The 26607-nt window shown below is 47.4% G+C and overlaps 1 protein-coding gene across 2 annotated transcripts in view; it reads left to right on the plus strand.

Moving 5' to 3' along the window:
* The first annotated feature begins 239 nt into the window (after positions 1–239).
* Positions 240–26607, plus strand: part of NSMAF (neutral sphingomyelinase activation associated factor) — a 96235-nt gene continuing 69867 nt past the window's right edge. Inside the window, exons 1-4 of one of the 2 annotated variants that reach the window (XM_066578298.1) lie at positions 245–379; positions 21033–21103; positions 24040–24129; positions 26137–26215. In XM_066578298.1, coding sequence (XP_066434395.1) covers positions 21072–21103; positions 24040–24129; positions 26137–26215 — 201 coding nt within the window. In that variant the 5' untranslated portion in view covers positions 245–379; positions 21033–21071. Of the gene's footprint in view, positions 380–21032; positions 21104–24039; positions 24130–26136; positions 26216–26607 lie in introns of both variants that reach the window. The other variant, XM_066578297.1, reaches the window with a different exon arrangement.

The following is a 26607-nucleotide window of genomic DNA, read 5'->3' on the forward strand; positions in this document are numbered from 1 at the left end:
TATACGTCTGCTGGTTCAGTTGTGAGGTGAAGAGGCCTACTGTCTACTGCCAGCCTCACACTGTTACTAGGTGAGCGAGCGCCGGCATCTGCTCTCAGCAGCCAATCACAAGACGAGTCTCCGATGAGGAAGTAACGTAGCAACCAATCCTACGCTACTTGTTATTCACGAAGACGGCCGCTACGTAAACAGCGTTACGGGAACTTCCAGCCAATCAGCTGCCAGTTCTCATCGGCAGCAGCAGGGACTGACGAGTGGCCGGGAGCTGCTGGCATCACACAGGACGCAGTCAGCCGGCAGTGGCTCCAGCAGAGCGGACGGCGCTGCTCATGGCTTCCTGGAGGAGAGCGGACTCTCTGCAGCATTCCTCCAAGGAGAGGTGAGAGACTTCCTGCCGTCCTGAGGCTGCTCTGCATACAGCATGTTATGTCTTCTTGCTTCGGACTTCATTGACTATTTCTCACTGGGAGGGTGCTTTTACATGGGACTGCTGTCAGCCACTGGAGTGTCCGACTGCCCCAACCATTTCTGTTGTGCCTTCACACAGGAGCCATAAGTTAGCACTGAATGGGGGCGGAGCGCGCCTGAGATCGCTGGTGCCCTCCGCCTCTATTGTGCGTAAACGGGCCCATCCTCCTTGGACTTTTACGCCTGCCTTAACGGAAGGGCGGACGGATTATGGTTGGTCTTTAAGTCGCCGGCGATGTTACCGCTGTACGGATACCGCTCAGTTTCACATGATCCAATGAACGATCCGCGCAAAAGGACCCCGAGGCTCATCTTAGGAGCGTAGGCTCACATGCGTTGGCCAGCTCCAGCTTGTGTGCGAATACACTGCGAATTGGCGTACGCAAAAAAAACCCGCACAAAATTACATTGATTGCGTGCATGAATACGCAGGTTTCTTACACATTTGCGCACGCCCGTTGATCGCAGTGGGCTGCCATGGTGCATAATAATAGAGGACGTGCTGCGTATTTTTTTTCACGCAATCACTTGAAAAAATACGCGCCTGTGGACGAACGCATTGAAGTCAATGAGCGTTATTCACGGCGTATCATGTGCGCGTAATACGCGGCGCAAATCTACTCGTGTGAACGAGACCGATCACCCCTGATGGTTCGATTACATGTAACGATTGTCGCGAAAGTGAGCGATGATCGTTACGTCTAAACGCGAGCTGATGACTAACGAGATCGTGCGCTCCTCGTTAGTCGTTCCGTCTCTCTTCTCGTTATGTCCGAACACTCCCTGACTGAGAAGTGAACAATTCTCTACAAGGATCTGCCTGTCTAAACGGGCTGCACGAACGATTGCGAAGGCATTAGCCGTGACGCCACTTGTACGTGCGCTCGTTCAGGTGAGAATCGGCTCGTGTAAATGGAGCATCAGTCGTCTGTTACATCAATGGAAAAGGAAGACCTAAATAACAGCGGGCTGCATCCGTCCTGTGAAGGACGCCAACGACACGCGGCAGAGCGTACGGACTACAAGGCCGGTGTCACACCGCCAGATTTTAACCCCTTCCCGCTCCAGGACGTGGGGTGACCTCTCTGCATACAGCATGGGCGTCAGCTGTTTACTACAGCTGACACCTGCAGGCAATAGCTGTTCGCGGCTATTAACCCTTTAAATGCCCCGAACATCGTTGTGAGATCGGGGTAGCCGTGCAGGTGTCATGGCAGCCGGGTAGGCCCCAAGGGGTGGCTTGATAGCCTGCCTGTCAAATGACAGTATGACATATTGCTATAGCATTACGTCATACTGCAGGAGCGATCAAAGCATCGCATGTTGGAGTCTCCCAGGGGGACTTTAAAGTAAAGTAAAAAAAAAAATCAATAAAGTTTTATTAATTGAAAAAAATAAATAAATAAAAAAGTAATACAAGTTTAAATCACCCCCTTTTGCTATATCTATTATTAAAAAATCGAGATCATAAAAATACATATTTGGTATTACTGCGTCTGTAAAAGTCCGCTCTATCACAGTAGCACATTATTTACCGCGCACGGTGAACATTGTCCGAAAAAAAAGCCAAAAATGTACTTTTTCAGTCACCCTGTCTCCCAGAAAAAGTGCAATAAAAAGCTATCAAAAAGTCGTATGTATTCCGAATTGGTACTATCAGAAACTACAGAACATCCCGCAACAAATGAGCCCTCACTCAACTACGTCGACGGAAAAATGTAAAAAGTCATTGCGCGCACAAAATGACCGCAGAAAATAATTGAAAAAAATTAAATGTCTTTGAAAAAAGAGTAGTAAAAAAAAAAACTATACAAGTTTGGTATGGTAGTAATCGTACCGACCCACAGAATAACGTTATCATGTCATTTTTGTTGCAGTTTGTCGCCGTAGAAACAAGACGAACTGAAAGATGGTGGAATGTCATTTTACTCCACTTAGAATTTTTTAAAAGTTTTTCAGTACATTATATGGTACATAAAATAGTGCCACTGAAAAATACAACGTGTCCTGCAAAAAACAGCGACGTCTATGGATAAATAAGAGTTATGATTTTTTTTTTTTTTTAAAGGAGGGGGGGCGGGGACACGAAAATGGGAGGGGGGGGGGGGGAAGGGCCATGTCATTAAAGGGGTTGTCACGCGAAAGCAAGTGGGGTTATACACTTCTGTATGGCCATATTAATGCACTTTGTAATATACATCGTGCATTAAATATGAGCCATACAGAAGTTATTCACTTACCTGTTCCGTTGCTAGCGTCCCCGTCTCCATGGTGCCGTCTAATTTTCAGCGTCTAATCGCCCGATTAGACGCGCTTGCGCAGTCTGGTCTTCTTATTTTCTGAATGGGGCCGCTCGTGCCGGAGAGCGGCTCCTCGTAGCTCCGCCCCGTCACGTGCCGATTCCAGCCAATCAGGAGGCTGGAATCGGCAATGGACCGCCGAGGGTGAAGATCCTGGCGGCCACCGAGGGTGAAGATCCTGGCGGCCACCGAGGGTGAAGATCCTGGCGGCCATCTTTGCAAGGTAAGTAAGAAGTCACCGGAGCGCGGGGATTCGGGTAAGTACTATCCGTTTTTGTTTTTTTAAACACATGCATCGGGTTTGTCTCGCGCCGAACGGGGGGGGGGGGGCTCTATTGAAAAAAAAAAAAACGTTTCGGCGCGGGACAACCCCTTTAAGGGGTCAATTGCAGATTTTGTGATCAAAGTCCACGCTGACAATCCGCGGTAAAACGTGGGCATTGAAAGGCATGCATTTTCAAAATTTCACACTCGTAAGTGTGGGCCAGATTCTATGGGCAGGAGCCCGCCGCAGAATCCCACCCTGCCTGGGCCAAGAGGACATTACTTACCCTTCTGGATCCTCTGTGTGGCTGTGCGGGTCTTCCATCTTCTCCTCCATGGATGTGGGCGCACATGCGCAGTGGGGATCTTTCGGCACGTCTATAGTGTCAGCTGCGGGTGTGCCGTGGATCGGACGGCTTTCATTGACTTCAATGGAAGCTATCCCTGCAGGATCCGTGGCAAAATGGCACATGCTGCGATTTGTTTTCCGGACCAGAAGGTGCATACTTTAATTAAGCTGCGGACGCCTATGTCTCCCTATGGGCAGCTTGGACTGCGGATCATCCACGCCGGTACCTCACGCTGATTCCGCAATTCGAACCCGCCTGTGGACACGAGCCCTTACTCTTGCGCTATTCTTTCCAACTGGTATATACTGTATACTACACTTTACCATCAGGGTATAATTACTCCGCCTAGATTACTGGCAGCCGTACTCCTCATGTGCTGCACCTGACTTGTAAAACAAGGACGGCACAAACAGAATGCAGCACAGCTTCTACAACAGCTCAAACAGAATGCAGCACAGCTTCTACAACGGCTCAAACAGAATGCAGCACAGCTTCTACAACGGCTCAAACAGAATGCAGCACAGCTTCTACAACGGCACCGAAGAAGATTTCATCATGTAGGAAGTGTGTAGGAGCAGCTGCCGCGGTTACACCACACGCCGAGTAGCAGGACCTGCTTAGTAAATCATAGCTGGGTTATGGCCACATGCCTCCGTAGGGGGTGTTGTGAGGGATTGTCCCGATGAGTCAACCTGTCTAATATTACTTGGGGTTTCCAGTTTTAGGCCTTGTTCACACGGCGACAAAGTCATGTGATGTTGGGACAATGCTATAAATCCCCGACACAAAAACCTCTCAGGTCGTGAGGACTTGTAGCCCATCCTTTCTGTTGCATCACACGAAAACACGGTTTTCATGCGATCTAACTGTTTGGCAGTAGGAAATCCTACTGTCAAAGCCGCAACCTTAGCTCTAGCCGCAGGGGGAAAAAAGTATACATCACCTCTCCTGCGCTGTCTGGCTCCGCTGCAGCTTCCTCTCGGTTCCTGGCACTATTCTCCTTCATCTCTTATGGCCGGGGATTGAAAAATCCCCGCTTCTGGAAGTGCTGCCTCTACAAAGGTGCGCGCCTTTGTAGCACCACATGTGACTGTAGCGCTACAAAATTGCGGTATGACTGCGAGAAATCACAGCGATAGACCAGGGATGCGATATTGCAGCGATTTTTCTTGCGATGATGCTGTGTTGCCCATGTGAAGGGGGCCTTAAGGTGCTTTCACACGTAGTGGATTCTCTTTCACACGGGCGACCATGATATCGCAACTGTTTTTCTGCAATTTCTGTGCAATATTGCTGCATTATCATGATTTTGTCGCACGACTTTGTAATGCTGATTTGCCAAGATTTTCGGGGGAAGTGTGTGTGTGTGTGTGTGTGTGTGTGTGGTTAAATATAAGACCTACTCCAAAAATAAACCCTAGCTGCATTTAAAAAACAAAAGACCCTCAGTACATTACCTAACAGGCGCTGTACGCTCTGCCACACTTCTTCTCCCGAAGCTTTGCCACACTTGTTTGCAGTCTTCAGACGCCGTATCACAGTTTCCACTGCGGAACTCGTCCCACTCTCAATGATGCCAGTTTTGGCACTACCAACAAAAAGCTAGGTATGCAAAAAAAAAAAAATACAACTTAGGTGAATATGGGTGCTAACACATTCTGCACTGCACTGGGGTCTGGCTTGGCCGCAGCGGGCTGTCCGCAGCGTGTGAACGAGAGTTTTGCAAATCTCATCCACTTTGCTGCTTAGTCTCCGGCTTAAGATTGCAGGTGGAATTTCTGTATGGAAATCCCGCAGCAGTTCTGCCCCGTGTGAACCAAGCCTAAGGGCCGTCTCAAGTGAGTGTATGCGTAAATTGCTGCATGCATAACGCAGCGTTTTACTGTAGTGTGAGCCGGCGGTGTGCGGGTGTATCACTGTGTAGGGCAGCGATCGTCTGCGTATTTACAGCATTTATCATAAAATAGAACACGTTGCGTTCTTTGTGTGTATTATATGCATTAAAAAAAAGCACTAGTTTTAAGTGGGTCGATGAAAATCAATGTACTGTCATTGACTCCACCGCTTATTACCTGCCAGATGATGTTCGGCTGTATGCATAAACCGCTAGGTGCACTATGCAGCATCTTACCTGCAGGCCAGGGCAGCGATGGTGCACGGCGTATTACAGCGGATCTCATGTACATGGTCACATGCGCAGTGTGACTACTTTTCTTTTTTTTTTTTCTTAATACCCCGCTCTGTCTCATAGCGGCGTTGCATATGAAACGCCGCACCTACGTAATGTATTGCATATGTATATTGGTCAACATGCAACCCATCAAGAATAGAGTTGAGCAAACATGCTCGTCCGAGTATTAGCATACTCGATGGTGCTCGTTACTCGAGCGAGTACCACGCTGTGTTTGACCCCCACCCCGCATTACCACTTCCTGCTGTGACGTGCCAGCGTGCGCACGTCCACAGCAGTACGTGACTGGCTGGCAAAAAATGCTCGGGTCTCCCATTGATTTCAATGGGGTTCGTTACTCGAATAGAGCACCCGAGCATTTTGGTACTCGCTCATCTCTAATCAAGAACAGTAGGGCTGTATGCGCGTTATACATGGTAAAATAGAACATGCTGCGTATTATACGTAATAAAAAGATGCTGATGTGAGTGGGTTAATGAAAATCAATGTAATTTCATTGACTCCGTTCACCGCGTATTACGTAGTGAAATTCCGTTCGTGTAAATGAGCCCTATCTCTAAGCTGCGGTACCTTTCTATTTGATACAGTTACGTGTGTGACTACATTTCTGTATGTACGCAGCATAGTCGTCAGTGAATGAAAACGAATGTCCCATTTAGGCCTCCTGCACACGGGCGCATTTGCATTGTGAAATCCGGAGCGGGATTCCGCCTCCAGATTCTGCAGCAAATCCAGCCCATATTATGCTATGAGAAAACACAATTTTCCCGGCGTCATCCTGACGGCAGACATGGAGGTTGCACCTTGACCTCGTAGGGACAGGAAGCAAGAGACTTTAAAAGGCTCCTCCCGTCTCCCATTCACCAGTGCTTCCTGTCCCTACAGGGACATGCAAGAGGAGCTCCCTCCAGGGAGCTGCAGGTTGACAGCTGGGGGAACGGTCCATAGGGCTGTTTTCCCCCCTCACCCTTTTCCAAACAGGCTGACTGGAGGGATTGACGGTCCACAGGGCTGCTTCCCTTCTCATCTCCCCTCCGGAGAGTCAGCGCGGTCCGGGAGCACGGCGGGCCACAGGTCTGACCGCCCGGGGTTCACCACCGCAACGGTCGGAGCGGCGGACCAGAGGTCCTTGAGTCCCCTCCTTCCTCCTCCAGCTCGGAGTTGTTTTTCAGCCGGGGAGAGCGGCGGGCCACAGGCTCAGATGCCTCTCTCCTCCAGGCATGCCGGCGCGGCCGCGCGCGGCGTCGGGGGGGCGGAGCCAATGACGCGGCGTGACGCGGTGACGTCAGACGCCGTCAGCTGACCCGGAACAGCGGGAGATTTGAAAATGGAGACCCCCCCGACAAGCTTCCACTGACAGCACACCTTCAGAGAAGGATTTATCTGTCTACCTGGTTCTGTCTGCGTTTCTGCATCATGACTACAAAGGAACCAGAGATGGAAGCCCTGCAAACTGTAAGTGTTACTTGTTGCAGGAATGTTATGCTCAGGGATTTAGCATTGTGGGGGGGGTTTTCCCTTATGTGCATGCATGTATATTCTGCAGGACAGGGAATCCACTCGGTCTAAACAGGACCTAAAGAAAAAACACAGGAAAGGCGCTCTGTGTCTTTAAAAAACAAACAAACAAAAAAAAAAAAAAAAAAAACTGGACGAGGCATATTAAAAAGCCGCTATGCCCCGATTGTACCTCCAGGATCCTTACGGATGAACAGGCTGCATTCAGGGAAGATATTATATCCCTGGTTAGAGAGGAGGTCCGGGCATCAATTTCCAGTCTTCTCATCCCCCCCCCCCCCCCCCCAGCTCAGCGGAAGGAAGGGCCGCTAAAAGGGCGAGCCACATACCGCTAACGAGCTCACAATTTGAGCAATCCCGGGGCGACTTGTCAAATGGCGAACTCTTTGACCGTCCCCCTGACGCCAGGGATGAGAATAAAAAGTACTATTTCTCATCTGGGGACCTGGTTGACCTGATCAAAGCAGTCAGGGATACAAGTAAGGTCGAGGATGTAGTCGAGCCAAGGTCCGTACAGGACGCCGTGTCCGGCGGGCTCAGACCAAGGAACCGCACAGTGTTTCCGTTTAATGATACCCTGAAGAAAGTAATCACGTATGAGTGCGCTGCGCGTACAAACACCTCTATTTGTCCCGCGAATATAAAGAGAGACTCCGCTTTGCGGAGAAAGACGTGAGCATCTACGCACGGTCCGGGAGCACGGCGGGCCACAGGTCTGACCGCCCGGGGTTCACCACCGCAGCAGTCGGAGCGGCGGACCAGAGGTCCTTGGGTCCCCTCCTTCCCCTGCCACAGCTCGGCGCAGTGGTTTCAGCTGGGGAGAGCGGCGGGCCATAGGCTCAGATGCCTCTCTCCTCCAGGCATGCCGGTGCGGCCGCGTGCGGCGTCGGGCACAGGTGGCCATAATGGCCAAAAAGACAGCCCTGCCATTCAAGGACTCCTCTCATCTTAAAAACCCGATGGACAGGGTCGACGCCTTGATGAAACGGGCCTGGCAAACAACGGCCTATACGCTGAAGTCCAAGGTCGCAGCGACTTCTGTGGCAAGGTCGATGTTCCTCTGATTGGGGGAACTCGACGACCAGATTAAACAGAAGGCCTCTAGAAATGTGTTACTGGAATGCATGCCTCTACTTAGATCAGCAACAGGCGGTCTGGCTGAAAACATGGAAAGCAGATACGGCTTCCAAAGGAAGGCCGTGTAACATCTCTGTTTCATGGCCAGCACATGTTTGGCGCGGACTTGGAGGAGATCCTAAAAAGAGCTACCGACAGGACCCGCAGTTTCCCGGACCAAGCAAGAACGGGATTTCCCTACAAACCTCAGCCATCCTTCAAGCCATACCGAGGCAAAGGAAAGACGGGGTGCTGGTCCTACCCCAAAGGAGGCAGGAGTAAAACAAAGACAACCCCTTCCCCTGTAGGCGAGTACCAGGTGGGGGGCAGACTGTTGAGCTTTCCCGGCCCCCACGCGATCCCCCGCCCTGCAGGGTATCTTTAGAAACGAAATTTCTAAGGTGCTACAGATGGGGGCGGTAGTCCAGGTCCCCGCAGTAGAACAGGGCTTGGGGTTCTACCCCTATTTCTGATCAAAAAACCGAACGACAGTTCGGATGATCCTTAATCGGAAGGGCCTGAACAGGTTGATTACCTACAAAAGGTTTAACCATCAGGTCTGCAGTAACTCTGATCAAAAGAGGGGACTTTGTGAGTACCGTCGATCTAAAGGACGCGTACTACCACGTCCCAGTCCTGTCGGAACATCACAAGTACCTGCGGTCTGCCATTAGGACGGGCAGCCGTGTACACCATTTTCAATTCCAGTGCCTACCCCTCGGAATTTCAACGGCACCCAGGATATTCTCCAAAATAGCGGCAGAGACGGTGGCGCATCTCCATGTGGCAGGCATAAACATTGTCCCATACCTGGACGATTTGCTGGTAATGGCATCCTCGCCGAAGATCCTCAAAGAGGATACCAGCCGAATCATCTCCCTATTTCAGAGACTGGGGCGGATAATTAACTTCCCTAAATCTAGTCTTCTCCCCGGGACGCGAAAGACCTCCTGGGGGTACAGATAGACTCAGTGTCTCAGATCTTGTCTTTGCCTCCACCCAGGCAGGAAAACCTTAGGCTGGCAGCGCAGAAATGCGGCCAGAAGAAACAAAATAACGATTAGGGACGCAACGAGGCTCCTGGGCCTCATGACCTCCTGTATCGGCATTATTCCTTGGGCCCAGGCTCACTCAAGGATGCTACAGAGAGCCACCCTGGGCAACTGGGGGGCAACAACCTCTCTGGACCGCAGAATGCCCGCGTCATCAGCGGTCACAAGGTCCCTCCGCTGGTGGCGGTCAACTGGCAACCTAGAGGCGGAGTCCCCATGGGTGACAGAGCCCTTCATCTCCGTAGTCACCAACGCAAGCCAGCCTGGCTGGGGAGCGCAAGTGGGGCAGCGTTTGCTCCGGGGCAAATGGGGTCCGGCATTGCATGCCTAGACCTCAAATTCCAGAGAGCTTAGGGCCATCTGGGAGCATGTTAGGAACTTCTCGGATAACGGGACCGCCGTTTCACTTAGTCACCACCAGGGAGGCACCAGAAACTTTCACCTGCTGAAATTAACAGCCCCGATTTTCTGATGGGCCGAGTCCATCTGACAGCGGTCCATCTCAAAGGATCCCAGATCCCGACAGCCGACTTTCTAAGTCAAAGAGGCCTAGACCCTAGGAATGGTCTCGGAATCAAGAGGAATTTCGTCTCATTACAGAAACCTGGGGCAGTCCACAGGTGGACCTGTTTGTGAGCAGCAAAAATTCAGAATGTCCCGGCTATTTTCCCTAGATCCGAGGGACAAGTCCGAGGGGTTAGACGCCTTTTCCCATAGTTGGGATTTCAGTCTGGCATACGCCTTCCCCCTCCCCCATACACCTGATCCCGAGAGTTCTTCAGAAGGTCCAGCAGACCAACATCACGCTGATCCTGATCACCCAACACTGGGGAAAAAAGGGCATGGTTTCCGGTGCTCCTAAAGCTCGCCATCTCGGAGCCAATCCGCCTTCCATCCAGGAAGGACCTTCTAGCGCAGGGCCCAGTTCTTTGCCCCAACCTAGAGAGACTGAACCTCGCAGTGGGGATATTGAGGAACAGACGCTAAGACAAGGTCTGTCCTCCAGAGTTATCGCGACTCTACGCCAGTCCCGAAAACCTGTAACCTCAGCTACTTATAATAAGATTGGGGGAAAAATTCTTCTCCTGGAGGGGGCTGGAGGTCTCCAATCTTGACACTTTGGTGGCGGAGATTTTTGGACTTCCTCCAGATAAAAACCTGAGACCACGAACCCTGGAAGTACAGGTAGCAGCGCTCTCAGCCATTCTAGACCAACCTTTGGCGGATCATAGACTGATCCGCAGGTTCATGAAAGCAGCAGAAAGAATGAGGTCAGTTAGCCGTAGTACAGTTCCCCCCATGGGACCTGAACCTAGTTCTCCAAAGCCTCTGCAAAGACCCCCTCAACCTATTGATCAGATTCCGATTAGGTTCCTCACGTTTAAAACTGTGTTCCTGGTAGCTATCACAGCAGCAAGGCACGTAAGCGAGCCCCAGGCCCTATCTTGTAAGACATCTTACCTATTAAGCCAGGACGATAGGGTCATACAAAAAAAAAAAACAAAAAAAAACAAACAGACCCTCGTTTTTCTTCCAAAGGTAGCCTCAAAATTCCACAGACAGCAAGAAATTATTCTCCCATCCTTCTGTCAAAATCCCCAAAACGATAGGGAAAGAGACTACCATAGCCTGGATGCAAGGAAGGCCATTCTATGCTACCAGAGCAGACCTTATCCTTTTAGGAAGGCTAACTGTCTTTTGTTCAATTTCAGGGGCCAGGCAGAGGGAGAGCGGCTTCTAGGAGATCCATTAGCCGCCGGATAAAATCCACCATCCAGCAGGCCTACTCCGTCCTGCAACAGCGCTATCCCGGAAGGACTCAAGGCCCATTCTACCAGGGCAGTATCCTGCTCCTGGGCAGATGGGGCTATGGCGACGCCGGACCAAATCTGTAAGGCAGCCACATGGTCCAACCTGCACACATTCGCAAAACATTACAGGCCGAATGCGGACCTCTCCTCCGATCTCTCTTTCGGGAGAAGGGTCCTGCAGGCAGTGGTCCCTCCCTAAGAGTTAATTTGGTATACTCCATGTCTGCCGTCAGGATGACGCCGGGAAAGGGGAGTAATTTCTTACCGAAAATTCCTTTTTCCCGAGTCATCCTGACGGCACGTATTTCCCTCCCAAAAATTCACACGTTTATATTAACGTTTATGCGGGCACGAATCTGTAGCCCAGAGGCTCCTATGTTGGACATTTCCTTTTATGCGGAAAATTTGTGCATATTATCTTGTGTTATGTCCGGGTAAGCTACCCTCTTCTTGTTTATGTTCAAATGAAACTAACCATGTTATTTTTTTTCGGAGCAAATAAATATCTTCCTTGGTTAACCACGACATGGCCATGTAAGTAATTTAGAAGACACTGGTGAATGGGAGACGGGAGGAGCCTTTTAAAGTCTCTTGCTTCCTGTCCCTACGAGGTCAAGGTGCAACCTCCATGTCTGCCGTCAGGATGACTCGGGAAAAAGGAATTTTCGGTAAGAAATTACTCCCCTTCCTGCCCACGAGCGGAAAGAAATTGCACATTTTTTTTCTGCTCACGAGGGAGAAGGCTCAGCATGCTGTGATTGCAGAATGAGCGGCCAGCACATTTGCAGCAGAGGAGGCCGTGTCATCCCCATAGCAGCGTCCTCTGTAATGCGCATGTGCAGGTGGGCGCTTCAGTTGGCACATTCGCCGCAGAGGAAAAGACCGGCAGAACGGTAAGCAAGGGGTCACTGGCCAAGCACTGAGTGGGAATCCTGCTTGCTGGGTCCGACATGCCCGTGTGCAGGCGGCCTTAGACAGCACAAGAGTCACCTAAACAACTGCATGAGCGCTGACGCTCATACGGGGCGTTTACAGACATCAGCACTGGATCGCTATTGCGGGGAGCGGTTTTTATGCTGTTTGAAAGCCATTGATAACAAAAAGCAACTGAATAGTAACCTTTTTTTTGCGTCTGCGCGCTTGATTATCGCTCAGTTTAGCTTGTTTGAAGGAATTTTCGGTGGTGAGGGCCGTTTCACCACACTGTGTTTTTCCATCCAGACTTCGGAGGTGTCCCAATCTGAGTGTAGGTCTCAGGGCCTGAATTTGGAGCATCACTACCCCTCGCGGTGAGGTTGAGACTGAATGCCGTGCTGGCCGACTAAGCGCACTAGTGATCCCTTCAGTGTCAGTGGGACTGCCGAGATACCTGAGCAGCTCCTGCTTGAGGATTTCCGTCAGCCCCATTACTATGTATGAAAGCAGCCTTAAGGGTATGTTCACATATAGTGACTTTGCTGCAGAAAATCAGCAGTGGAAAAGCAGCACCAAATCCCAGGCAATGGCTGTGGATTTCATGCAGATTTGCGCTGCACCACGCGGACAAGGTGTTTTAAATCGGATACATATATATGGCTGGTACTGCGAGTCTGCCTTGTGGGAAATCTGCAGCATTCCTGCTTTGTACGGACGCACCCTTGATAGTCAATTGAAGCAAGACTATTTCCATTCACTGAAGCAAGCACTTGAAAATAAGTCGTAATTCTTAAGTTATTCAACTTTGTAATATATTTTATTTTAAAACGATTCAACCCATTCAAGGCGCATTTGGATTGCAGATTCCGCGATCAGTGTACGCAGTAATACGCGGACACTGAAAGGCATGAACTTTCATCGGTTCGCTTAGATGTGCGCGTTGGAATTGCAGATTCTGTGAGCGGATGAATAATCACAGCATGCTCTATTTTAGCACGAGTTCCGTGTGGACGGCCTCCATTGAAGTCAATGGATGCTAGTGTTTGTTGCCTATAGACAGTTAATAGCAGTGGAAACGTTCACTATTCCATAGGAAAATGGATAGAGAAGCCAGAATGCCGGCTGTGCATTGTGGACATCCGCGCAGAAAAGCAATCGCATCCGCAAGCATTCACAGTTACTTTCCACCATGTATTGCAGGTCTACCGCATGCAGAATCTGCCCCATTCATGTGAGCCCAGCCTTAGGTGGGTGTCATATTGGTGAGGCCTTCAGATGGCAATGTAATGGTTATTTTCCCCAAGACCCCTGTGGCGGGGGGCCTAATGTTTCAGGGGATAAGTTGTTGTGTCTACAAGAAGAGCAGCACTATTTCTGGCCGTTACGACTTGTATCCCGCTCTTATTTGTGTAGATTCTATAAAAAAAATGCTTCTCGATGGTTTCATTCCCATTCGTGATGTTCTCTGTCCTGCGGTGTTGCGAGATTTGAAAATCGCTGCCTGCTCTATCTTTCTGCGTTTTACTCTTTTTTTTTTATCGCCTATGTTTCCCCATAGAGCTTCTATCGCAACACACGAATTTGCGCTGTGATTTTTAACAGAAAAATTCTGTTTTCAATCGCGAGAGAAAATCACAAGCAGCAGCGATGCGTGATTTTTCACAGAAAAAAGCATAGCTGAGGCTCAAACTTTGCATGAGCACATATGGGATTTTTGTTGCGGCCGTCAGTGTGAAGGAGCCAGTAGGCTAGTTTCACTTGACCAAGAAATTTGCACAAATTTAGCGTGAATACGAACCCCCTTCTTTATGAATGGAGTCATACACTTGAGTACTGATTTCTTGTGTGGTCCGGGGAAAAAAAACCCGCTGAATGTCCTATCTTTTCGGGGTCATTTGAACACCTCACCCATTGTTTTCAGTGGGCAGTAAAGCGCATCGAATGCGAGTGCAATGCAAGGTTTCCCATCGTCAGGTTTTTGTGCTGAACGCATGGTGTGTATTAACCACAAATGTTGCAAAAATGCTCATCTTCAGGCTAAAACAGACATACTAGCTATATTAGAAAACAGCGTTGTCAACTAGAAGCTGGCGCTTGGCCCATCTCGCATTATATAGGCCAAGCAACTGCTGACATCAGCTTACCCACATGCCGAGATGTTCCAGATGCTGCAGGAACGCTGCTATTGCCAGGAGGCGCTGGAAGGCAGGATGTAGGTCATGGTGCAGCAATTATAATGTTGCCATGCATCAGTATGTGAACTAATCTACCAAGCTGGCACCAAACTGTAGTTGGTCTATAACTTAAGATATAGACGTCCTAGGCCAATTTTGACTTCAGATTCAGCACATTCAGTTTCATGTAAATAACACATTTTTCCAGGTCGTCATCCTGACAGCCCCATTTACAATGGAGGTTGCCCTCTGACCTCGTTAGGGACAGGAAGAGCCCTTAAAAAGCACCTCCCTTCCACCATCCCTCAGTGTCTTCCTGTCCCTACGGCCAGATGAAGCAAGCTCCAGGGAGGTTTACCTATTGGAGGCACCTAGTGCCGAAGATCCCCTGGAGGGAAGAGGTCGGGGCGGCATATCATAGTAGTCCCTGCATCTCCGACCTGTGCCGCCATGGAGCCGTCAGCCACCTAGCAGAGCAGGCCTCCTTGAGCGGGTCAGCACCTTCCGTCCACCGCTGCCGCGATCAGGGTAGTTCCTCCTGGCAGGGGAGCGGCAGCTTCCCTGGTCCTCGGGGCGCGTACCGGTGACGTCATCTGGCGTGGTGATGTCACAATCACAACGTAGGGGGTGTGGCTACTGGCGCAAACCCGGAAATGACGCCAAATTCAAAACACTTCTCCATAAAGCAGGATCTACTCCTCATAGAAGTTATCCTGCAACTGCCAGAAGTGCCTCAGCATGTCTACACGCGACAGCTCAGCGCGAGATGGAGAAGCCGATACCCTACAAACCGTGAGTGGCTATATGCCAAAAAATGGAATATGCAAACTTGTCATGGTGATTGGATGCATATATGTTCTCTTTTTCCCCTCTCCCCCATTTTCTTGTATGGGTTAGACGGATAAAGAAGGTCCGAAGACTAAAGCGGACCCCAGGAAAAAATCTAGGAAGTGTTATATGTAGTAAGAGGAGGAACCGGACGGCGTTTGCTCCTGAAGAGATCCGCCTGTATAGAGACCCCAAAGGTTGACATACAGATCGCTAAGGTGGCCATGAAAACTCTTCTACCCTTCGAGGATGCATCTCAGCTCTCAGGCCCGATGGACAAAAAGGTCGATGGTCTAATGAGGAAGACCTGGGAAGCGACATCCTTTACCGTTGAAGCTAATATTGCGGCAACTTCAGTTGTCAGATCCGTGGTCTTATGGCTGAATAGATTGGAAACCTCAATTAAAGACCAGTCTCCCAGGGAAGAATAAGCCAGCTGTCTTCCCCTTTTAAAGATGGCCACTGCCTTTCTAGCAGACGCGTCAGCAGAATCTGTTAGATACGGCGCAAAAACCGCGGTTCTCAGTAATACCGCAAGAAGAGCGTTATGGTTAAAGTCATGGTCAGCAGATGTAATGTCCAAAAATAAACTCTGCGCCATTCCATTCCAAGGTGATTATATGTTCGGGCCAGTCTTGGATAAGATACTTGAGAAAGTGGGAGACACAAGCAAGACCTTTCCAGATAGGAAATCCTATAGGAAGCCATCCTTTCCAAGGAAGACACGACAGCCACCTCCAGAAGTCCAAGGGAAAGGAAAAACGGGAACATGGTCATACCCCAAAGGAGGTCGGGGTAATGAAATTCAACCCATTTTTCACTCAACAGGGGGTAGACGAGCACGATACCTGGTCCAGTGGCCGGGGATAACATCCAACCCCTGGGTACTTCAAATAGTCGAAACAGGGTATCGAATCGAATTTAACTCCTTACCTCCTAGGAGATTCTTCCTAACCTCCCCATGGGTCCCCACAAGAACAGAAAAATCTGCTAAAGGGCACCCAGGAACTGAAGGACCTAGGAGTTATTATGCAGGTTCCAGAACACGAGAGGGGTGAGGGATTCTATTCCCCTCGTCTTCTTCTTGATCAAAGAACCGAACGGCTCTATCGGAACCATTTTCAACCTCAAAGCTTTAAATAAATTTATCTCCTACAAGAAATTTAAAATGGAAACCGTGAGGTCCATCGTACTGCTAATAGATCCTGACAGCGTCATGTGCCCTATAGACCTTAAAGACGCATACAATCACGTCCCAATAGCCGCAGTTCATCACAAATATCTAAGGTTTGCTCTGCGGGACGGTGACTTAATCTATCACTATCAATTTATGGCTCTACCCTCCGGTATTTCGACTGCCCCTAGAGTCTTCATGAAGATAGTGATAGAAATGATAGCTTGTTTTAGGCAAAATCAGATTCTCATTTTTCCATATCTGGACGATTTTTTTGCTAGTATCAAGGACAACAGAAGCCATACATGCATATCTGTCCGTAGTCCTGTCCACCCTGAATGATTTAGGGTGGATAATAAACTAACAAATATCTGATCTGATTTCGGGTACACAGAAGATATATTTAGGTGTACTCCTAGGCTTTCACCATCCAGAAGTAAAGACCTTATTCAATCCATAACATCCCTATGTCAGGCCGCTACGGTGCCCATCAGAGAAGCGATGAAAGTGCTGGGCCTGTTAACAGCCTGCATATAAATAGGCCCATACCCGACAGCTACAACGGTTCATCCTTGCCAGGTGGGACAAACGGCAGACCTCCCTAGACAAGAAGGTGAGCCTGTCCTTCCAAGTTAAAGAGTCCCTGCGCTGGTGGACTTTACAGAGTAACTTGAGCAAGGGTACCTCTTGGTCACGAGAACCCTCTGTCTGTCACAACGGATGCTAGCAAAACCGGGTGGGACGCGCAAGTCGCAGACCTGACCCTGCAGGGAACCTGGGATTCTTGAATAGGCGTACGCTCATCCAACTATAGAAAATTACGAGCGATATGGGAAACCCTTTGTGCGGCAGAACCCCACTTAAGAGGAAGGCATGTTAAAAATCCTAACCGATAACATGACAGCCCTGTCGTTTGTTCGGCACCAGGGGGGAACACGATGCTCACACCTCCAACAGCTGGCGGCAAGGATACTTCGCTGGGCAGAATCCACCGTGTTATCACTTTCAGCCATCCATCTGAAGGGGTCCACAAACATCGCAGACTTTCTCAACAGACAAAGTGTCCTTCTAGGAGAATGGTGTCTGAACCAGCAAGCCTTCAATCATCTAATACGCCAGTGGGGAAAACTGCAGATCGATCTGTTCGCCACGAGGGGAAATACAAAATGCCGGGACTTCTATTCTCTCAACCCATGAGACAACCCATTCGGGGTAGACGTCTTGTCTCAAAATTGGGACATGGAGTTGGCCTATGCTTTTCCCCCCTTCCCACTGATTCCGTACACCCTCAAAAAGATTCAGGCCAGTCGGGTGGCAGTAATCCTAGTCGCTCCCATGTGGGACACGAGACCCTGGCATCCCCTACTGAAGGCTTTAGTGATCCGGGGCTCACTTCAACTACCAGCCATGGTAGATCTCCTTTTCCAGGGCCCACTTACATACACGGGGCTCGAAAAACTGAAGCTAGTGGCCTGGATGCTGAAGGCGTAATACTTCAGGGAAAGGGACTCTCGCACAAAGTAATCACCACCTTGACCAAAAGTCGTAAACCCGTAACCACAGCCATTTATAATAGGGTGTGAAAGAAGTTCTCAGAGTTCTGTAACTTAGATCCAAGGAAAATCCCAGATATAGATATACCCATAATATTGGAATTTCTGCAGGTGGGCCTAGGAAAAAGCCTTAGCCCAAGAACTCTTAGGGTTCAGGCAGCAGCGTCAGGATCGTATTTGGATTTTCCATTGGCGGAGCACTGCTGGGTCCGTAGATTCCTTAAGGGAGCAGACAGACTTCGGCCCTTTATTAGGGACACTTTTCCTACTTGGGACCTAAATTTAGTCCTAAATAGGTTCTGCAAACCACCCTTTGAACCCCTCTCCCAACTCCCTCTAAGACTACTTACGCTAAAAGTTTCTCTCCTAGTCGCCATAACCTCAGCCCGGAGAGTAGGAGAACTACAAGCCTTATGTTGTGTCGAACCACACATGCTGATACAAGAGGATAGAATCGCGTTTAAATTAGACCCAGCTTTTCTTCCAAAAGTGGTGTCCAAATTCCATAGAGACCAGACAATTACCCTGCCCTCTTTTTGCCAAAACCCCTGTAACGACAGAGAACGAGGTTTCCACAACTTATGTCAGAAGGGCCGTTTTAACGTATTTCGAGGCTACCCATTCTTTTCGGAAAAATAACTACCTCTGAGCAATGGTGGAAAAGAGGTGCTTTTTAAGGGCTTTTCCTGTCCCTACAGAGGTCAGATGGCAACCTCCATTGTAAATGGGTCTGTCGTGATGACTCCCGGAAAAAGGACTACCGGTAAGTAATTCGTATATTTTCCCAGTAGCAAAATCTCTGCTTCTCAGTGTTATTGCATACAGGATGGGGAGAAGGAGCTGCTGCGGGGTTTTTTTTTTTAAACTTCTTTTGCTGATGTGTTTCTTGTAAGTTCCTTTTAAATTTCTTCCCCCTCCAAGAGCAGCAATTGTGGGAAGTGTGAGCTTTTTCGGTGCTCTACTATTTTAGTACTATTATAAAGTCCCAGTGATTCCTTTTAACGTTACATTTGTTCCTTCCTTTGCACATTTGCTAATGGCTCTGAACTTTGAAAGTATGAACAAATGTGTGCATTAAATTGCCATCTCCTGATCTAATTTGCCTTTGTTTCCCGTAATAAGTGCAGCTCCTCTAGATCACATCAGCTTCTCTGGTTAAGATCTGCAATTATTATTTTATCAAAGGCGTAAGATTTCTTTTTTTGTTGTATTTATGTGACAGAACTTATTTGAAAAAGACCGGTCTCAAGTAACAGGCATAAGATCAGACCTGTGATCCTGAAATAAAGGCGGAACTACAAAAGGATGAAAGAGGTGCTAATAAGTCCATGAAGAAATACTGTACGTTATTATAGTAAGAATGCAACAACCATAAATCCACGTAAATGAAATTGATTCCCTTTAGACAATTATTTTTTACGTTTTTTACACAGAAAATTAGTTTCTAAAGTTAAACCATACTCGTAAGTTAGATGTCCCCCAGGTCCGGCACAGCCACTAAGAAGCTGCTGTAGTGGTCAAGTACTATTCATTGTGCATGTGACCACTCAGCCAATCACAGACTTCAGCAGTCATGTACTGTTCATGGCTGCTGAAGCCTGTGTTTGGACAGTTAGGGCATCAAGGATAGGTCATCAGTGAAAAAGAGAGTCGACAACTGCTTAAGTTGCATGTTTGAACAGACAATAGTAGATGTTATGAATGATTTTGTCTCTTACTAGGGATATATTACAGTAGCTACGATTTGGAAGATATTATTATTTACATGTCGTAATTTAATACATATCATTCTTGGGTATAACTGATCAGTCTCATCTTGTGCATTTACAGAGAGCCATTATAGTAATTCTTAGATTTTTATTTTTTTACATGGTCTTACGTGTAGACAGATTTTAAAGACACTGTACACCTTTGCTGGGGGACGTTGAAGGAGATCAAGAGGACAGAAAGCTACTATTACAGAGGGCTATAACTGTCTCGGGGTGAATTTTCTGTTCTTTATCATCATTAAGGGGAAGGAGCAATCCTGAGATAGCTGTGTAGTATTAAATGGGTGTGGTTATGCTACACAACCTCTGAGAAGGGAAGTTAAGCTAATATTGTGTGCATTCATGAAAGAGACCAGCTGATCATTGCTGGGCCCTGAGCCAGAAACTTGAATATAGGAGAGCCTGCAAAGCAAATATGAGGCTTTCTAAGTATATGAGAAGGAAAATTCTACGTAAAAGCAGATCAGTGCATAATGTTTTCCTTTGTGGACTTATAAAGATGTGTATTTATTTTCCATAGCCTTTAAGTGGTGAACTTGCAAAGACCTTTTAGAGAAACGCAGATGAACTGTTTGGTTTTGTAAATCCGATGCCAAGAGTTTCGGTGAATGTATCTCTGGACTGGCAGAGCTCCTGCAACACAAGATCAGCTTTCAGGTTTTTCTCCTCTGACCTATTCTCTTGCAGATGATGGAACTGATATGTCTAATGCCATCTATGATTGCAGCTGCAACGCCAAAATTAGAAGCTAACCACATCTGACATAAAACATGAAGGGTGCTGTGGAACCTAAGCAAAACTTTGTTGGTGTCAGCTGCACAAAAGTGCTGTTTTTTTTTTTCTCCGCTTCTTTTTGGGTGTTACTTTTATAAAGTGAAGTCGATCAAGATGATAAGACTGATAATCAACATGTTGGTTGTTAAAATACTGTGGTTGGAAACCCAAGAGACTCTTATACGGCAATACATATCACAGAGGAAATATACTCCGATCAGACATAACTATTGAACGCTAATTTGTGTTATAACGGCTCCTGTTGAGGGGTGGGATATATAATGCAGCAAGTAAACAGTCTGTTCTTGAAGGTGATGTATTGGAAGCTGCAGTTGAAATGAGCAAGTGTAAGAATCTGAGCAACTTTGATGAGGGACAAACTGTGATGACTAGATGATTGGGTCACAGGATCTCCAAAACAGCAGGTCTTGTGGGATGTTTCTGGTGTCCAGTGGTTGGTGTCTACCAAAGGTTCTTCAAGGAAGGACACCTAGTCAACCAGTGACCTAGTCATGGCCGCCCAAGTCTCATTGATGCATGTGAGTAGTAAAAGATAGCCTGTCTGATCCAATCCCACAGATAAAGGTATCTGAGCTTGTTGTGTAGCCAGAACACCAGTCAGAGTGCCAATGCTCACTACACTCCTATGCCGAAAGTGCCTACAGTTGGCAAATGAGCATCAGAAGTGGACCATGCTGCAATGTGCAATGGAAGAAGGTGGCCTGGTTTGATGAATGACTTTTTTTTTTTTTTCTTTCATCGTGTGGATGGCCAGGTGTGTGCATTGATTACCTGGGAAAGACATGGCACCAGGATGCACCATGGGAAGAAAGCAAGCTGGCCAAGGTACAGTGATACTCTGCTGTGAAATCTTGGGTCCTGGCATTCATGTGGCTGTTTTTGACACGTACCCCCTATCTAAACATTATACAGACCAAGTACAGCCCTTTTTTCACAGAAGTATTCCATAATGGCAGTGGCCTTTTACTGCGTAATGCTCCCTGCCGCACTGCAAGAATTGTTCAGGAATGGTAGAGTTCAGTGTGATGACTTGGTCTTCGAATTCCCCAGATCTCAATCCCACCAAGCATCTGGGGTGTGTTGGGAAAAGTCCAATCCATAGAGATCCCACATGGCATTTTACAGGCTCTGCTCCTAATACCTTGGAGCCAGATACCACAGGAGACCTTCAGAGGTCTTGAGGAGTCCGGGTGTCAACCGGTCAGAGCTGTTTTGGTGGTACGAGGGGGAGCTGCACCATTTTAGGCAGGTGACTTTAATATTATGGCCGAGCGGTGTATATGGTGCTATAAGAGAGGGGGGCTCTACCTAGTTTTGTTTCTATGGAAAATTAAAAAAAAAAAAGTCCCCCTACAGTGCAGAGACCAACATGGGGATCAGACTGTACTTGACTATATTTTACCATCCTGTAACTCTTGGCCCATCCAGCTGGCCTTTTTGAGTTCCTATATTTCTCTTTAGGTTCTGGTTTATTTTCCCACCGCATCTGCTAGAAGATTAGTCTAAGCATCCACTTCTCGTTCTGTAAGATTACACGCACATGAGCGCGAATACGAGCGCCATTCTTTTGAGTGGAGTCATACACATGAGTGATGTTTAGCCTCACAGCGATGCTGCAAGGTAAAAGAATCGCATCCTATTTTCTGAGGAACGCGAAAATGTATCGCCCCATTGTTCTCAGTGGGACAGTCAAACATTGTTGTGATGTTTCCCACCTTTACATGAAAAATTTGCATGATCGACATTTTTCTTTAAACCATAATCGCTCCATGCGAAAGGGCCATAAAGCTATCATTCCTTGCTTTATTAACCGCTTAATGACACTGCTCACCCCCCCTTCCTTTTTGGTTTTTCTATACCACTTTCAAAAAATCCTAACTCTCGGTCCATCGATGTAACTGTCTGAGGGCTTTTGCAGAACACAATGTATTTTACAATGGTACTATTTTCACTGTGCCATGTAATGTACTGAAAAACCTTTAAGACTTTCTAAGAGTGAAATGGAGAAAAAAAACTTTATTCTGCTACCTTTGGGTGGGGGAGGCTTGGTTTTTATCGTGTACACACTGCAGCAAATATGACCTAACTTTATTCTATGGGTCAGTGCAATTTTGATAACAAATCTATATGGTGTGTTTTGCTGCGCCGTATATTTAAAAAAAAAAAATCTTCTGACAGCCGCAACTTGGAGTAGCTTCTGCTCTATCGTTCCCTATCGTCTCCTTCCGGCAGATGAAGGCGACCCCCATTATAGCGCTATACGTGGCCGTGTTCAGCTGCTGGAGAGAGACTAAAACTGCTGACAAAGCAGAAACACTCCGAAGGTGAAGGCGCAGGTACTCTAATAACTTTTATTTTTTCTAATAGTTTTAATAAAACCTTTTTTAAAGTTTTTCAGCTCATTTTTACACTCCCTGACACTCAGCCTGACACTCCCCTCTCCTAAGTGAGTATACATCATCTATCCTGTGTGTTCGCAGCGCAGCTTTATTGTGATCGTTCTGTGACTTTTTACCCCATCACTTGTTGATGGGGGTTTTATTCTTCTCTTTGGCTGCAGCTCTCCATTTGTTTGGATATCACTCAGTGTGGACTTGGTTCTATTAATCTCTCGCGTTGGACTGATCAACATGGAATTTGTCCCAAGGCGCTGTCCTACTATTTTTTTGACCTTGTTCTCACAGGCAGTCTATCAAGCATGCCACAGCCTTGGGCACCTAATGGTCACATCGCATTGGGGCTATTTGGGAACCTGGAATACCAATCTGGGCATTGAAGTTAAGCTGTCAGACAGTCGGCACCGATATTGTATGGAGCAGGATTGGCTACCGATCCTGTTCCAAATAAACCCCCAGGATGTAACCCTATGTCCTGTGGCATAAAGGAGATAGAGGGCTACTGTAAGGCCTCCTGCACACTTGCGTCTTTCTTGTGCGTTTTTTTTCATGTGACTTTTGCTGCTTTTTTTTGTACGTGACAGTTAATAGGACTTTCTAAAAATCGCAATGCGTTTTTAACATTGGGAAGTCCTATTGACTTTCACATCAAAAAAAAGCTGCAAAATCACATGAAAAAACACATGAGAAAAAAAAGTGTGCAGGAGCCTTAAACCTTATCTGATATGTTGAAAGAAGTTACGGGGATCCCCACTGCTTGTTATACTCCCCCCTTAATCTTGCTGCGGTGCTTGAAGATTCTCAGATCTTTGTATGCATCGGCTAGTGTCTATCTCGGTACTCGAACCAAGAAAACCACAACAATATTTTTTTATCAAGTACTGTAAATGTTAGTTGCACTCTTAGAAAATTCTCCATGATGGCGGTGTTTTCTTGGTACTGGTAAGTGGGATTATACTTGCTGCATGTAAGGGCCTTCTACACGGCTTCATGATCGAAGGACATTCGTAGGAATGTTCGTTTGCCCAATCATCAGTCCGTGTGAAGCTGCACCCGATCAGCCACTAAATGGGCAAACTCTTGTTTATTGGCTGATCGCATCTTTTGTAAAGCCGAAAAAATCCTCCCCGTCTACAGCCCGCTTTTCTGAGCCTGCGGACAGATGTGCTGCTGACAGGGATGGTACCGTACGGGGTTCATCCCTCATACATTCTCAGTCCGCCTGTGTGAAGGCCAGTTAAATGAGCAGCAATCTTTTTGTTTGGCTCTTACTGAGTTTTTCAAAAACGCTTCTGAGTAAGAATAATAAAACCTACAGGGCTCATTGTGCTGTGTCTTCCTAACCCTGATCTGTCTATCTTGTAGGTTTTCTTTGTTACTTTTGGACTTGGAGGAATACTTTTTTGAACAGCATATAGCGTATCATGTCTGTAAAGCAGGCGATGCAGCAGCGAGGTAAGGCTGTATTTATATGAGAACAGTCAAAAACTGCAGAAGTGTGCAAATTTGTATCTTTTCCTTTTTGCAGCATCCAGGAAAGCTCCTAGTGCATATAACAAACATACCTATAAGCCCTAAGACTGTCCTATCATCCTTCATCAGGCCATTGTCAGAGGTCGGGCCTGCCATGTGTTTTCCACCCCTGAGAATTATTTATACATTTTGGGGATCAGAGGCTAGCCTGTCTGGTCTGATCATACAGAAGGGTTGGATCATATTTAAACAGCCAGTATTATTACACGACTTTTGTGCGAAGCGAAATGCACAAAACGCACGTTAAAATAGACCCGATAGCAAATACTTACATGGGTGGCTTTTCCTCTCACAGCATATCCTATTTTCATGTGAGTCTCACACAAGAACATTACATGCAAATGTGTGGTGGCCAGCACAGGACATAGCCGGAGTATCCATGTGCTGCGCAATGCCAGCCGTGCCGGAGATTATGCCCAAATATGACCATACTATTGCAGAAATTGCTGATAACGTTAAAGCTGACTATTGCAGCTTGCTTAGACGCAGACTGGTCAGAATATCGTCCAAATAACAAAAAGGTGTAGCAGCAAAACGATGCAAATGCAAAACAAAAACTTGATTCCTCCGTTAAAAAATCACAAGCAGCGCTTTTTGACCGTATGTCGGTCTTTCTCAAGCTTGTGCATCAGAAGTGGATAATGTTGCCAACTTTTTGACCAAAAAACCACTCAATGTAAAAGGAGTGCAGTTTATCGTGGGGTTGTGCTTCTGTTGGTCCACCTGTGAATAAACTGACAACTGGCTGTATTACCATTCTTATATCGTGTTGGTGCGCTCTAAGGCCCCTCGTACTATGGAGCCAGCCACCAATGACTCCTACATTGCCAGCTGACTGTAGCTCTATAATGAGGTGCCAGCCACAAATACCCCTCATATTGTGGCACTAGTCGCTGACGCCTTCATAAAAGTGCAGAGGTGGTTCAGGGACTGCTTATAACCCACTATATAGCCAGGGGTATATTAGCAGTATAGGACTCATGGAACCCCATAGCAAACGCAAAACTGACTACCCATAGTAATATTGTTCCCCTTCAGTTTACGGCTGACTACCAAACCTTCAGGTCAGTGGGCTCTCTGCAGATCGGAAGCTCAATCCCTCTTCGGCACAGGAGCCGAGGGAGGAGTAGGCTTCCAATCTGCAGAGCGCCCGCTGTCCAGATGCAAAGACAGTCCTGTTACAGCAACAAGCTACTTCTTACTCAGTATCGGAGGTTTGGGAGTGGGGAACACCCGCCTATGGCAATGCCATGACTTACTACCGACTAATAGTGGAAATAAACATTACTGGCACCAACCTTTTGATACAATTGCCAACCTGGCCAGTAATTTACCAGCTGGGTGGCAACACTAGAACTGGACCATGAAGCAGTGGAAGAAGGTAACCTGGTCTGGTGAATGATGCTCCCCTTGAAATGTGACACCTGGGTATGTCTCTTGCACCAGGGTGCACTATGGAGGAGTTTGTGTGATGCTCTGGGCTTTGTTCTTCTGGGAACCTACAGGACCTGCTGCCAAATATCACAGGACACCCTCTCGGATTTGACAGAGCTATGTTGGCGGTCTAAGGGGACCTACACAATATTGGACAGGGTTTAATGTTGTGGCTGACTGGTGTATAAATATAGCTTTTTCCTGTACATGCTGATTGGCCCCTAGCCTGTCATGTGATCTTACATGTATACACTGCTAGCAGCATTAAAGCTCCAGCCTTTAGACCTGTAAACCCACTAGACTCACTCTATGTAAAACTTCCTGAAAACGGCTCATTAGGACGCTGTATAAAAACATTGTTGAATCCACTTTATGAGAATACATTGTCATAGAACCTAAGAAAACGGGGATATATATTCTTCAAAGATGTCAGTATAATATAGTGATAAGCATGTAATAATTATTATTGTTTAATAATATATTTTATTTATTTAGAAGGATAAGTGGATCCCTGAAAATATGTTCAAAATCCCTCATATTTGAACCTGATAGAATTGAAGAACCTGTACTTAAGGTAAGAAGTTCTAAACGACCTCTCAGCCATGTAGGTGTGATAATGTTTTATTGTAAAGCTCCGGTAATTTCAGAGCTATGTACAGATGAAAGCCGGGGATTGAATACATTACACATGGAAATGACCGGCAGAATAAACATGGATGGATAGGGGAGCCTTCCCGCAAGGGCTTATAAACCGCCTTCTAGTGGTGGCAGTGAGGTTACTGCAGTTTGTTGGCTTCTCTGGGGGTTTCATCTTCTTCTTTTTGGAGCTATCTAAAGCAGGGGTCCCCAACTCCGGTCCTCAGGGACCACCAATAGGTCATGTTTTCAGGATATCCTATAGTAAGAACACCTGTGGCAATGTCTGAGGCACCGACAATAATTACATCACCTGTGCAACACTGAGGA

This window comes from Eleutherodactylus coqui, chromosome 9 (assembly GCF_035609145.1).
Source record: "Eleutherodactylus coqui strain aEleCoq1 chromosome 9, aEleCoq1.hap1, whole genome shotgun sequence".
Lineage (NCBI taxonomy): Eukaryota > Metazoa > Chordata > Amphibia > Anura > Eleutherodactylidae > Eleutherodactylus > Eleutherodactylus coqui.